Consider the following 14575-nt stretch of genomic DNA (forward strand, 5'->3'; position numbering starts at 1 on the left):
TCCCATTGACTTATAATGGGGAGGTCGCAAAATTGACCTGACCTTAGGTCATCGATATCAAAATTCTGAGATATACATTTTGTACATGCTATTGCTCTTAGCAATCGCTGAAAGTTTCAAAGCGATCGGTCACTCGGTGTAGCTATGACAGACATTGAAACTTTTTATGAGGTGAAGTCACTTCAAGTGACCTGGTGACCTGACCTTGAATGACCTTGGTCTGAAATTTTCACAACATGTGTAGAATTGATGTATGATAAGGTGTACCAAAAACGGCGGCGCTCCGCGCCGCCGTTTTTGAGATATTCGCGAAAAACCACAAGGGGGGGTGTTCAAACACCCCCCCCCCCCCCCAGCAGGGCGCGGGTTAACGCCAATACGAGCGGGGGCATGGCGAGGGCTAGGTCATCAATTATCCCTCGCCCGCACATGCCATTTTCCCATCCTAGAACGCACATGGGGGGGGGGGGTGGTTGCCACCCCCCCCGCGCCATTTCGTTCCTGTTGGAGATAGAGCTTAGCAGTAAAGACCAAAAAGATTCTTTGGGAAGAGACGAATCCAATGATACCCAGTTTTACCTTCTCAGGTCAGTCATTGACCTTCCAGGTCAGGTCAAACTAAAAAATGTTGCTGTTTTGGGTCACCGTTGGATATCAAGTGCGCTGCTTATCAAATACCGATGACGATGCTGTTTTCTGGTGCCAAGCCAGCTAGAACCTCTTTGTCACACTATCCGACCAGAATTTTGCTGCTGAGGTCATTTCAGGTCAAGTTAGGTCAAGGTCAATTATATGTGTTTGTATGTCTGTGTGTGTCTGTGTGTATACTGATGTGTGCACCGATTGTTTTTGGGTCCATATCTCATGAAATCATGATCTGAGAAGCTTTTACCAAAAATGCAGTCAAAAAACTTCACAAAAAGTAAATTCAGCTTGCCTAAAACGCAATTATCTTAGATGACCTAGGTTGACCTTGACCCTGACCTTGACCCCTGTACATCGTCAAACAACATGTTCCATGATAGGTGGGAGGTAAGACAGGCAAAAAAGGCCGAAATCAGGGTGTCAAAAGCTCACAAGGCCCATGGCAAACGCAAGATGTTGAGAATTGGCCATTTGGGTCATGACATGACCTGAAAAACAAGGTCATATCTCCGAAACCAAAAATCACAGCAACTTGAAATTTTCAGTGGACATCATGAAAGGATAGACGAGCAGCTATACGAAAAATCAGCCTTCTAGCTCTAAAAATGTTGAGTGCAGAGCAGAAAGACTGCCTGGGGGGGGGGGGTGGCAACCACCCCCCCCCCCATGTGCGGGCGAGGGTTATCAGACCGTGCCAAGCCTGCAATGCCACTCGGCTTACAACCACGAAACCCTAATGAGCAGAACCCGGCACCACCAATACATTACCTTTTTCAGCAAAGTTGGTAGTTACGAGGACGGTCACGGAAAAAGGCCGACTCTGAGCTGAACGGCGCCTAGATCGTACGTAACATTCCCAAAAAGGTCCCGATAAACTGTCCATCACTGAGCCGAAACGCACGGCCTGTAACTAACAGGAGAGCAATGAATACGGTACGGCAAACCTTATCGCAACGTGACGCCATAAACCGTAGAAGAGCACACGTATATGGTCGTGAATATCTAATGTATGTACCAAATAGCGTGCACACTGCACAGCGCTTTATTCCATGAAGACCGGCCGTGCAGTCCACAGCAATAAGCCAGGTCTACCACGACGAAATCGTTCGTGAGCATGAGCATGTGGTCTAACGATTTCTTAGTCTGTATCCACTTCCATAGCTAAGTGCTCCATGTATCCACATAGGCTGAAGCTGCACTGCGCTGAAGTCCAATACGTCACAGACATGCTTGCGCACATATACCTGTATTCCACGTATAAATAAAAGCGCTACGAGCACCCTGACAAATATCACACCCCGGCATCGGTTTCGCCCACCCGCCAGATAGTGCTCCATAGAAATAGCACCTGGCCGGAGTACACCCAGCCGACGGAGCGACTCAAACGACGCACCAGGTCAATTATTCATCGACGACTGTAGGCTTGTGTTCACAAAATGCCCTTATTGGCACATAATTGACCAATTCACAGGGTGTTTTCAACAGCCGGTTCATTCAAATTCCACCTTTGACTAGCACGCTACGATGCCACGCTGGTAACCGTCGCCGCTGCCAGGGTCACATCGACGGGAACGTCAGCGGCCGCGCCGGTGGACTCTGTGGACGTGGACTCTGTGGATGTGGACTCGGCGGGTGTGGACTCTGTGGAAGTTTGGGCGGACTCGGCGGGTGGGGGTCTGCTGGGCCCGGCCGTCAGACCCGTCAACCGTGCACTGGTGGCCCAGAGGCGTGCTCCCAGCCGCTCGTTCAGCGCCTCCTCAGCTATCGTGGTGCCCTCGCACTCACTGCCGAAACGGGAGGGAAGTTGCTGTTAGACACATGCCAAAGACAGCAATATTGGCACTCGTTTATACATAACATGTTTCGATACGCGACATTCCCTCTCACCCACTGCCGGCGCCGGAGGGAAATGTCACAGACAGCACGGCCACGGACATGTCACTCCTCAGTCCTTATCATATTGATCACACAACTCCGGTATATAAACAACACTCGTTCACACTCATTTCCGACACGACACAACTGTCACATAAATGTCATAGACAGCACGGGCCAGTGTCACCATTTGATGCATTCATGTACATTGTACACAACTCCTGAAGGCCACAACACATCGCAACTATATAACCATCACTTATTACCGTGTGACACGAGTATAACGCCTTTTGGGGAGACTAACGGAGCGAGCGAGAGGGTGGGCCTTGCACGTGCGAAATTTCGAGGGGGTACCTTCAACTACCTAACTTGTACACGGTACCTTACTAACCGGTCTCAAGCGATGTGCCAAATTTGAGCACAATCGGCCCAGCCGTTCTCGAGATCTGGAAGCGGCACCCTGCACGTGCGCACGTGCAAAATGGGTCCCAACTGACTTGTGCACGGCACCCTACTAACTGCTCCGTAACCGTGTACCAAATTTGAGCGCAATGGGTCCAGCCGTTCTCGAGATCTGGAAACGACCCCTGCACGTGCGCACGTGCAGCAGCACCCCAACTCTGGCACATGGATATGCAGTGCCTAGTGGGTGCCTACCTACATGCCAACTTTCAGCGCAATCGGCCAAGTAGTTACCGAGATATTGCAACAATTACAAAACTGACACCTCTTCGTTTTGCACGTGACACGTGCATAAGGGGTCACCCACATGCATCGGAAATAGTCCAATACTTGGTAGAAGGAATGAAGCTACCCTACCAAAATAACCGCGTGTAAATCGGTCACATGGTTGCTGAGATATAAGCCTCGCAAAAGCGTCCGCACGGCCGGCCGGCCGCTCATACAGGGTGTTCACTAAAAATTGAGACAAAGTTTAGCAGGCTGTATCTTCGGTAAAAATGTACCGATTTAAACAAACGAGGCATCGTTGTAATGCACATTGCATCTGCTGCAAACCATAGAGCGTCAACAGATTTGCCTGATTCCCGTAGGTCATTTTTTGGACATTTTCTTGTAAGTGTTTTCACAAGGTCTGGCACCAGTGGACCGTGAATTTGGCCAATTCATGGCGGTAATGAGCAGCCAGTTGATATTTTGTATCAAATTTAAAGACACCAATATACGTAATAGCCTTCAGCAAATCACATTAGATGCTCATTTGTTAATTTCAGTCGTGGCAAATGGCTTATCGGGCCTTGTTTCAATCATGCAATTTTTACATCGGCCGGAGCCCCCAAGGCGCCCCTTGATTAGTGTGCTGGCGCGAGGTCGGACCAGAAGATCACCTTCTGGTTACATATGTTGTTCTGCATGAACCTCTAGTGCTTAATAATACACTTGACTCAAAAAGTATCATATTGTAAAGGACCGGCCTGGAGGAATAAAGTCGAACTGATGATATGCTCTGAAATAACACACGTACCACGGCATCCAGCTTTAGCTTGGATACTAAATGGACGTTAGCTCTTGTATCATTAACATCAGCTCTTGTATCATAACATCACTACAGAATACTCCATTGTCTAGTTAATTGTCGCCCTTTGACAAAAACATGATTTTTCTTCCTTAAATAGATCGGTCTTTTTCTGCAATTTGTGGCCCTTTCTTGACCATTGGTTATTTACTTCTCTTGCCTTATGTTGTTCCCAGTCGCTTCGAGAAATCATTTACGCCGGTTGTAAATCATCCTAGCCTCAGGTGTGATATATGTTCTTCGCTTAGGCACAATTAATACCTTACTGATCAACAGCATTGCGCCGTGAGGTGCCAAAAAGCCCCTCCACGTGCATTTTCGGGGCCCCGACCTTTCCTTAGGTCAATATCTTCACATTTGCACCACTTCAGATTTTCTGACTCCCACACCCACGAGAACTTTTGTCCCACCATACGGTATGTAACTAATTTCGACATTTTAAGCTTTCATTAGGTATTTATACGTGCCAGACTCTCCCATTGACGTACTATTTTGGGAAAAAGCGTGCCAATTGGCTTTCGGTGGTCCTTATTTAACCCTCGCCCGTATTGGTGTTTTTCCAGCCGCGAACGTATAGGGGGGGGGGGTCCGTTGGACCCCCCCTTGCCGTTTTGCCCCTGATCGAGCTAGAGCTTCGCGGAAAAAACGAGCGTGTTGCCCGTAACGAGAGGAAGCCGATGATACCCAATTTTAAGGTCCTAGGTCATTGGTTGACCTTGCAGGTCAGGTCAATGACCCCAAAGGCGGGAAAATCGGGACCTGTTAGAACGTCGTAAAGTGTGGCTGCTATGGGGTTTTTCGGGGTGCTGATCACGAATATCATGTTAGTTTTGATCACAGATGATGTCTTCATGTATTTAGGCCAGGTCGGGTCATGTCAGGTCAGGTAAACCAGTAAGGGTATTCGTAGTAGGTGGCAACCGCCTCTGACAGCTTCGTAACATGTTACGAAGGCACCAAAACTACTTCGTAAATGTTCATATGGTTGCTAAATTCGAATTCAGCTCCAAAAACTGGCCTAGAAACATGTAAAACTCGAAAAAGTGAACCGAGGTCATCGAAGGTCAGTGACCTGACCTGACCTTCAGGTGACCTTGACACCCACCCTAATGCATGGGGGCAACATCATAGCACATGTTTGAACGCTTGAAACCACGAAAAGACTGCAAACGCGCGGCTAATGCGAGCCGACATGCGCCGAATCGCGATTCCAGCCAAACATGGTCTCGAAAAGTAGGTCACAGGTCAAAGGTCATTTGGGTCAGGGTCATGAAATTTTCAGGGTAGGTGTGAAATTGATGAACGCGAGGGTACTGAAAGTTTCGTCGCGATCGGCCGCTTTTTACGCGAGTTATTCGCGAAAAACCATGGGGGGTCTGTTCGACCCCCCCCCCCCCTATACGGGCGAGGGTTAAAACGACCTCCAACGCCACTGTTTTCATTACACCCGTGAAATTTTATGCTCGGTATGATACAAAAATGTCCCTTTTATCTCCATGCTAAGTTGCATCGTAATAGCTTGCTTCACTTTTGATGTGCAGTCATTCAAAGTTTGTGTCAATTTTTAGTGAACACCCTATACTCAGAAATTTCCATTAATTTAACCCGCGAGTTGCTGGGGGGGGGGCGTTAAACGCCCCCACTTTTTTCGCCGGGCCTTAGCATAAAAACGGCGCGCCGCAGGCGCGCCAAATTTTGGGTACCTGTAGGGAATGGATTGAAGCTTATTGTGACAAAGTTTCAAAAAAATCGGTCGGAAAATTTTTGAGATACCGAGGTTTTAGTGACGTCATGATTTCTGACTTTTCGACCAAAAACGGCATATGTTCAAAAAATCATATAAAATCACAAAATCACAGAATAGACATGCAGACATGCCGTAAACGCCATTAGACTGCCAATACCATGATCAATCAAATGGCTATCTTCGATTATTGATTATCGTTCCGCATTTTCCATAATCTTGAACTGAATCTTGGCAATTTCTCGTGACTACTTCACGACCATGATACAAGCATTTCTTAAATTGAACTTTTTGAGCCAAACACGTACACATATGATAAAATGAATGTCACCATCGTGTTCTACGCCTCAAATTACCTGTAAAACATGTGTCACAGGCTGCGAATATCAGTTTTGATTTTCGGGGATATATGCCTACCCGGTTGACCTGACCTTGACCCTGACCTATGCTTGACTGACCCCTACATGGAGCTGACACTCTTGTAGGCCTTATATGATGGATTGTGCACCGTTTTGACAGAGTTTATGACGAAAGGCGCCCATTGCGAAGTCCTGAAGTCCATGCTACTGAAAGCCCGATTTCAGGTGTTTGACCTGACCTTGACCCGACCTGTGACCTCAAAATTCAACTTTTAAGTGCTCATCTGAAGCGTCTCGTCGCGTTCTTTCGTTTGCCGCCTCGTGCGTTTCGCTGCGCCTATTGGTTCTCGAGTTATCGGCTGGGGGCGTTTAACGCCCCCCCCCCCCAGCAAACGGTGGGTGGCGAAATACCCCAGCAACTGCCGGGTTAAGGAAAGACTCCGCTCGCTTCGCTCGCTCCGTAATAAAAGCTGCAGACCCACATCATTACCTCAGACTAGGGCTGTTGAAACTTGAAACTGTACCTACCTACGAACTATGATGGAACCCACCATACACAACGACCGTAACGAACAAAACGACCGGCCGGCGATAGGCGACCGTCCCCGCTCGCTTGATGCACTACCCAGCCGTTCCCTGCTCACCACTATGTTCTCCCCTGTCGATCTCCTCTCACCTAATGTAATACTCCCCTGTCGCTCCCCTCTTACCTAATACACTCCGCACTTCCGCAGTCGCTTCCCTCTCACCTAACGTACTCCCCTGTCATTCACCACTCACCTAATGTACTCCCCTGTCATTCCCCTATCACATAATGTACTCTCCCTGTCGATCCCCTCTCACCTAATGTACTCTCCCGTCCTCTCACTGAGCGAAGGCTCGGCGGCGGCGTACACGACTGCTGTGGCGCCCTGAGCGGGTGTCCGGAGCACGAACCACTGCAGGGGCTTCACCACCACGGCCGCCAGCCAGCTGTTGTAGAAGCTCATGTGGCGACTCAGCTCGGTGGCGGTGAGACCCGGGTGGACGGCGTTACACGTCACACCCGTGCCTGTGGGGATAAAGGCACCGGTTATGTGTCAGGGGTTACCTCACAGGTTAGGCAAGCCATGGGTCAGCATCTAAGGGGGTTAGGGCACTGGAGTTGGGTTCATGGGTCTGGTGTTGTCCCGATAGTTAGCTCGTAGGTGAGCATTTTATCAACAAAGTAGCGGAAACAACGGTCGGCAAAGTATAACAATCCTTCAAGTACAAATTAACACACAAATAATTTTTGAATGACAGCATATGTAAACCCTCGACAGTTGACTATTCGGTAGCTCTGCTCTAAATATCTGACCCACCTTTGAACCTGCTGGCTACCACCCGCCCCCTCCTCCATCCTGACCCACCTTTGAGCCTCCTGGCCAGCTCCACGGTGAATATCATGTTGGCCAGCTGACTGTTGTTGTACGCCTCGACGGGTGAGTACTCCTTATCGCTATTGAGGTCCTTGAAGTCGATGGCGCCGCGGCGGTGAGCCACACTGACGAGATTCACCACCCGGCTGGGAGCGCTGCTCTGTGGAAACGGGACAGGGGTGTGACTGTGACTGAGACTGTGTGTTAGTGACTGAGCTGAGACCACGCCGGTGTGCCCCGCTGGGCGCACTGCTCTGTAGAAACAGGACAGGAGTGTGACTGCGACTGTGACTGTGACTGTGACTGAGACCGCGCCGGTGTGCCACACTGATGAGACCACCCGGCTGGGGGCGCTGCTCTGTGGGGGACGGCACGGGACGATGTCGTAAGGACGGGACGAATATATAATCGCAGCGGAGCCGCATGATTACGGACAGGAAACATACAAATGGTTCTGTCTCTCTGGTTGAATGCGAATTTTGTGACAAAGCAACTCGTCCGTGAGCTAAGCTCTAACATATTAACTGACCTTGTTCAATAATTACGGCGACCATACGAGCACATGCAAGGCGGTTTAAAGTGCAGATAAATGAATCAATTGCTAAACGTTTCAATTCAACATTCAGGGTAAGGTGCGACTGCAAAGTTATCCTAATGACAGCATTCATTGTTATTGAATTGATCTTAATATTTTAGAAAACTAACCTTTAGTTTGTCGAGCAGAAGGTTCGTCAGCAGAAAGTGCCCCATGTGGTTGACACCCAGCTGAAGTTCGATGCCTTCGAGAGTCACCAGCCGCGGACAGCGCATTACGCCAGCATTGTTCACCAGAACATCCAGACGCGGCTCGGCTGGTGTTGAAAAACACATATTAGATGTCATAATATGACGGCATGATGCCCCAGGGCAGAATATTAGCAGCAATATTTTAACATATGTAGGTACCTACTATCTGACTTGTACAATAACACACGGAGTATCGGGCTCGCTCGCAAAATACCGACAAAAGCATGAGGCATCATTTTTACTTGATGAGCATGGCTAAAATAAACGAATGAAATAAAACATGTAAGGGCAAAGGAACATGATAGAGTAAGTATCCACTCTACAATAGCTTAAACAGATTTCAGGGATGTAAATGGTTAGCTTTATCGATCTACACAGCTAATAATAAGACGAGTAAGCTTACATGTAAACTGTTGGGACGGTGAGTAATGAGTATGCCTTGCAGTGGCAAGCGATAGGATAAAAGACCAATACATACTTTTATTGAAGGCTTCAGCGAACTTTCTGATCGATTCTTGTGACGCCAGATCGCAGTGCCTGCAGTATACGTATTTGTTGGAAGTCTCCAGTACGATGAACTTTCGGGCCTGCAACGAATGAAGAATGCATAGAAATGTATTCACCTAACGCTGCTGCAACACGAATGTAAGTACACGGTGTATGCCAAAGGTAACTAGCCCTCGCCGGCCGAGGGGGGGGGGGGGGCGGGTGCCGCCCCCCCCCCCATAGGATTTTTTCGCGATAGCTCCGAACACGCTGGCGATAGAGAGCTGAAACTTGGCATACCTGACCTTTGATCCAAGCCGCATCTTTTGACACCAACCGCATTTTTGGGTCAGGTCAGGTCACTGACCTATGACGTCATAAGTGAACCTCTGCACGGTCTTCAGATGTCGCAACTTCGCAACGCCCTCACTGCTAGAGGAGATGTCACAGAGAAATGAAACTTGCAGGATCTAGTATCCATTATGAGTCCCACAACTTGTATATCTCGGATTTTTCCTAAAGGTCATATGAGGTCAGGTCATTTTCGTGACCTCACCATTATAAGTCAATGGGGAAAAATGAAAACTGCTATTCTGGCGCCGGGAACGATCTCCAACTATCTCAAGCACACAGAATCGTGATTTGATGCACTCCTTGCAAGGTTAGATGCGTCACTTTTGCAATGTTGACCTTGCGTGACGTCATTTATGACGTCATCAAGGTCATATTAGTTTTTCGTCAATAACTCTTGACCAAATTGAGCTAGCGAGTCGGGAAAGCCACCAATGGACTCAGGAAGGCCTGCCGAATCGAATGATATGCGACATGACCTCTTTCGACCAACTTCGTGACCTGGGGGTGCTGACCTGACCTTGACCTGAGGTCAACACCCCAAATTGACCTGACCCGGACAAAAAGTATATCATTCGACGCGCCTGAGCGAGGCGAACACGATGCTGCCAAAATCGGCGCTCTGCGGCCGTTTTTTGCGAAGTTATTCACCAAAAACTGAACCGTACCTTGGGGCACTTGACCTGACCTCAGAGGTCACCGGTTGACCTAGGACCTTAAAATCGGGTATCAATCTCTGCGTCTCGTAACGGCGCACACGCTCGTTTTTTCCGCGACGCGCTAGCTCCACCAGGGGCGAAACGGCGAGGGGGGGGGGCGTACCCGCCCCCCCCCCCCCCCTCGGCCGGCGCGTATGTAGAAAACCAATAGGTCCGGCGAGGGCTAGGTTGGACATCCATAAGTTACACTTGTAACTGCGCTTAGTTAGATGGAACACATTCTAGTGTTCTTATCGACTAATAGGCTCAAAGGCGATGAGTTTGCAACAACATAGGAGGTAACAAAACTACATTATTATAATTCATCAATAAATCTCAAACAAACAAACAAACATTAAACACAAAGCATCATGTCGGGAACCGATACACACAGTACAAGCTGGTGCGATCTCAGGACACTTTGTCCTGTCGCCGAGTAATTCTACCAACGAGATTTCAAAATTCCCGCCATTCCTGCTTTTCACGATTTGTCATGCGTTGGCCGAAGAAACTGTTAATACCCCAAAGCATCCTTTCCCATCCCACAGACCTCCTCGCTCCCCCCAGCTGCGACTGGCGTACCTCCTCACATTTGGTCATGTCCCGGCAGGCGAGCAGGACGCGCGCGCCGCGCCGGGCGCAGTCGAGCGCCGTCTCTCGGCCGATGCCCGTGTTGGCGCCCGTCACCACCACCGTGCGGCCATCCAGCCGGGCCTCCGTGCTAAACTTGGGCGCCGTGCCGGCGTCCCTGGAGGCGCGGTAACATAGTCAGGTGAACGAGACTGGAAGTGGAGACTGGTCTCAATCAGTGGGAATGACAGCGAGAAAACTGCACGTGCGCGTGCAGGTACACTTCACTTGAATGCAATGGTTCATTGGTTACTCACCTAAGAAGCACCGTTCCACCAACCACAGTGCCTACTACTGAGGCAGCCAGAAGACCCTTCTTCATCAAGCTATTCATGTTTGCTTGGTACTAAGGGAGCAGAAGTTATATCAGCTGAAATATGCAGGAAGATATTAGGACCAATTGTATTCCTAGGTACACCATATTATCATCTATTTTGCAGGAGCAAAATGTGCTAAAAGCAGTACAGAATTAGGCATTACATTACCCATGGTCCTGGATAATTCACCTTCAATATACTTTGTAAAGCATCTTCAATTTATTAGCTATGATTAAAAGTAATAATATAATTTAGAGTTATATAAGGCCTGGCTTCCCTAAGATTCAAACACTTCGATCAAAATGTTTCATTATACACTCTTTTAAATATCACAAGACACAATCTGGACGGTCTTATTTGCTCTCAAATGTGAGTCAATCTGACAGGTTTAATAGGTACATCACTATAACCTTAACATATTTTAGAAAGTATCTTTGCAAAAGACCTTTGGCTATTCTTCAGTGTTTTCTGCTGGAACGTCATTGATACATTCCTGATATAGCATTGGAAATAGTAATAAATAAATAGCATTTCAATATTTTCCATAAGGTCTGACTTCTGAGTTTGAGCTCCTGCACACACTACACAGCCTTGCTTGAGCTCTACTCTGCTTTTATGATCAGTAAGTCAGGGCATAAAATGAAATTTTCAATGCATTATGCTTTGTGGCATCAGCTAATCTTTATCAAATTTTGAGGGCACAATAATACTGACATACCGCAAAAATTGAAATGCAAGACAAGCAACGAAAATGCCTTGAAACACAAGTCTAAATCACAATACCTGTTTCACCACAACCAGTACAAGCAACACAAAGTACAGGCATTGCAAGTCATCGTAACATAAAATATTGGGTCACCTTTCAACACACTCCAATCTCCACACCTTTTCGTGCACACTTACAGCTGAAATGCCCCAAATTACCAGACAGTTGTTTTATGTTTAAAATATTGTGGGTAACTATGGTTTCTGGTCCTTTTTAAACTAAAAAGGGTAAATGTGTAGATGAAGTACAATGAAGATAAAAAACATACTCTAACCTGACCTAACCTTACCTGATTACTGAATCTATCAACCTATAACCTACAAACCTACATCTTACCACCTACAACCTACCAACCTAAAACCTATAACCTACCACCAGCCACCTACCAACCTACAACCTACCAATCATACTTTATCTACACTTATACCCTAAAAAGTGTGGTTTTCACATTATATGGCATTATTTCTCTAATCCATGCAAGATTGTTAAGGCAATGGTGGGCTTGTGGCACCTGCAACCTTTTCCTCTTTATCCTAAGTTGGTGCCTTTTATGCAAATGCCAATTGCCAGAGGTAGCTATAGTTCGTTTTTTTTTTCTAAGTTTGACCCTCATTTGCATTGTGACTGTTAACAACTCTTTGAACACAGCACTAGAATTGCCAGCACTAGAATAAGTTGTCTTTCCCTGTGGGGTTGTATATATAGGTAAAGAAGAGCTAGGAGTGTGGCCTGTGGGAAATAAGAGCAAGGAAGAAATAATTTTGAATAAAACTTATCGTCTGTGAAATCAATGTGCACCTGACAGTTTTCTCAGTGATTCAGCAAGCTATTCTCGTGCTGTCTTCAAAGAGACAGTTAACAGTGAGGGTCAAACTTAAAAAACAAACTTTCAGTTACTGAGAAGTCCACATTGTATATATAGGTTGTGAACTGCTTACTGCAGTCCATGGTAAACACTTAGCATGGGTTCGGCATCCGGAAAATCAGGGATAATTTTCCAGGATCAATGGGATAATTCGGTGGGTACTCTCTTAGCAGACGTCACCCCAGTTGCCAGATCTAATGGCCAGTTGAAAAATCTAGAGACTTTTTGAAAAGTCTCTAAATGGGCAGGAAAATCACCCCAGGGGTCAATTAGGGGGCGGGGAACACGAATTTGACATTTATTTTGGCCTAACTCCCCTCCTTCATCCCTTAATCCTCCCTTAAAGGACGGGGCGCGTCAAAAGTGCCTCAAGGATTCGTCTGATCGCCAAAATAAGGGTCGCAATCGATTCCTCGCGTCAATATGTGGCCGCAGCCTCACGTTCCAAATGTGTGCAGCGTATCCCTTATCCCTTAATCGCCCCTTAGAGGAAGGGGTGCGTCAAAAGTGCCTCAAGGTGTCGTCTGATCGCCAAAATAATGGTCGCAATCGATTCCTCGGGTCGATATCTAGCCGCAGTTTTGGGTTCCAGTCCAGATGTTTGGCACCGGTCCCTTACCCCTTAAATGCCCCTTATATCGCGCTCCGTAGGGAGGGGGGCGATCAGACGAACCCTTCAGGCACTTTTAACGCGCCCCGTCCTTTAAGGGACGATTAAGGGATAAGGGAAACGCAGCACACATCTGGAACGTAAGGCTGCGGCTAGATATCGACCCGAGGAATCGATTGCGACCCTTATTTTGGCGATCAGACGAGCCCTTGAGGCACTTATGCCGCGCCCCGTCCTTTAAGGGACGATTAAGGGATAAGGGATACGCTGCACACATCAGGAACGTGAGGCTACGGCTAGATATCGACCCGAGGAATCGATTGCGACCCTTATTTTGGCGATCAGACGAGCCCTTGAGGCACTTTTGACGCACCCCTTCCTCTAAGGGGCGATTAAGGGATAAGGGATACGCTGCACACATCTGGAACGTGAGGCTGCGGCCACATATTGACGCGAGGAATCGATTGCGACCCTCATTTTGGCGATCAGACGAATCCTTGAGGCACTTTTGACGCGCCCCGTCCTTTAAGAGAGGATTAAGGGATGAAGGAGGGGAGTTAGGCCAAAATAAGTGTCAAATTCGTGTTCCCCGCCCCCTAATTGACCCCTGGGGTGATTTTCCTGCCCATTTAGAGACTTTTCAAAAAGTCTCTAGATTTTTCAACTGGCCATTAGATCTGGCAACTGGGGTGACGTCTGCTAAGAGAGTACCATTCGGTGTTTTAGGCTGACACCGTGCACAATGGACATGCCAACAAGTAAAAGAGCCATCCCTGAAGCAAAAACAATCACTTAGACTAGAGTGAGCAAAAATGAATAACTACCAAATTTCATTGAAAAAATACCTATTAACTGGTTTTGGAGATCTCAGACAATTCAATTCTGATTCGTATCAACATATGATGCATGCAAGGCAGTTCCAAGGCAGTAGGCAGTTCAAGGAATCAGTTTATGCAATTGTATACGCACTAGCAACATCCAATAAAAAATATCACACGGGTTAGCCACAGATCCTCCGACCACTCAAACAAAAATAAAAATAAATGACGGTAGACGACTCAATACACACGGGGTATATACCTCAAAAATGAGATCAGTTGGAATAATGTTCAATTTTACTAACATCAGCAGGCCAGTAATGAAAGTTGCGTAAAAGATGGGACGACGGTGAAAACGAAAACAGGGCGCCTGGGGCGATTTGATCAAGGTTCGTGAAATACACACGTGACGTTTGGCGTGGTAGAAGGCCCACAGAAGGGGAGCAGCTCGCGTATATTCGGATGCAGTATGAGTCAGGGTATATTGAGTGAAGGGTAGGACGAACTTTGGTAGGAATTTCTAGTATAACTACTAGAAAACCTACTATATGTGGTCGGGGCTAGCAAAAAGTTAGTTCAATCTAGAATATGGTAGCGCCTATGGTTGGCAGTCGTGACGCGCACGTGACAATCACTCCTTAAATTTCTTAAATAACAGGTTTTAAGGGCCGATTAGTGGGCCGATACATTC

The 14575-nt window shown here is 47.4% G+C and overlaps 1 protein-coding gene across 4 annotated transcripts; it reads right to left on the minus strand.

The window, feature by feature from the left end:
- Nucleotides 1-1634: 1634 nt before the first annotated feature.
- On the minus strand, nt 1635-14355 carry LOC122371371 (retinol dehydrogenase 13-like). Of its 4 annotated transcripts, none has more exons than XM_043347648.1 (8): nt 14291-14355; nt 10766-10878; nt 10461-10626; nt 8822-8930; nt 8263-8408; nt 7549-7717; nt 7001-7208; nt 1635-2429 (listed from the first exon to the last, which is right to left on the minus strand). In XM_043347648.1, exons 2-8 carry the CDS (start codon nt 10840-10842, stop codon nt 2165-2167), a joined length of 1140 nt encoding a protein of 379 aa, XP_043203583.1. In that variant the 5' UTR covers nt 10843-10878; nt 14291-14355; the 3' UTR covers nt 1635-2164. The 4 variants fall into 4 exon arrangements, with proteins under 4 accessions (XP_043203583.1, XP_043203581.1, XP_043203582.1 ...); XM_043347646.1 differs by having other exon boundaries at nt 14147-14302; XM_043347647.1 differs by lacking the exon at nt 14291-14355 and adding an exon at nt 14190-14261.
- Between the last annotated feature and the right edge of the window lie 220 nt (nt 14356-14575).

This window comes from Amphibalanus amphitrite, unplaced genomic scaffold, assembly GCF_019059575.1.
Source record: "Amphibalanus amphitrite isolate SeventyFive unplaced genomic scaffold, NRLGWU_Aamphi_draft 001236F_arrow, whole genome shotgun sequence".
In the NCBI taxonomy this organism is placed as follows: Eukaryota; Metazoa; Arthropoda; class Thecostraca; order Balanomorpha; family Balanidae; genus Amphibalanus; species Amphibalanus amphitrite.

What these genes read in the sequence shown, in the direction of transcription:
- LOC122371371 (XM_043347648.1), bottom strand. Translation starts at nt 10,842, where the DNA reads ATGAATAGCTTGATGAAGAAGGGTCTTCTGGCTGCCTCAGTAGTAGGC. An exon ending in GGTGGAACGGTGCTTCTTAG is followed by an intron (nt 10,627 to 10,765) that starts GTGAGTAACCAA and finishes CCGCGCCTCCAG; the next exon opens with GGACGCCGGCACGGCGCCCA. An exon ending in TTCTGCTCGACAAACTAAAG is followed by an intron (nt 7,718 to 8,262) that starts GTTAGTTTTCTA and finishes CCGTTTCCACAG; the next exon opens with AGCAGCGCTCCCAGCCGGGT.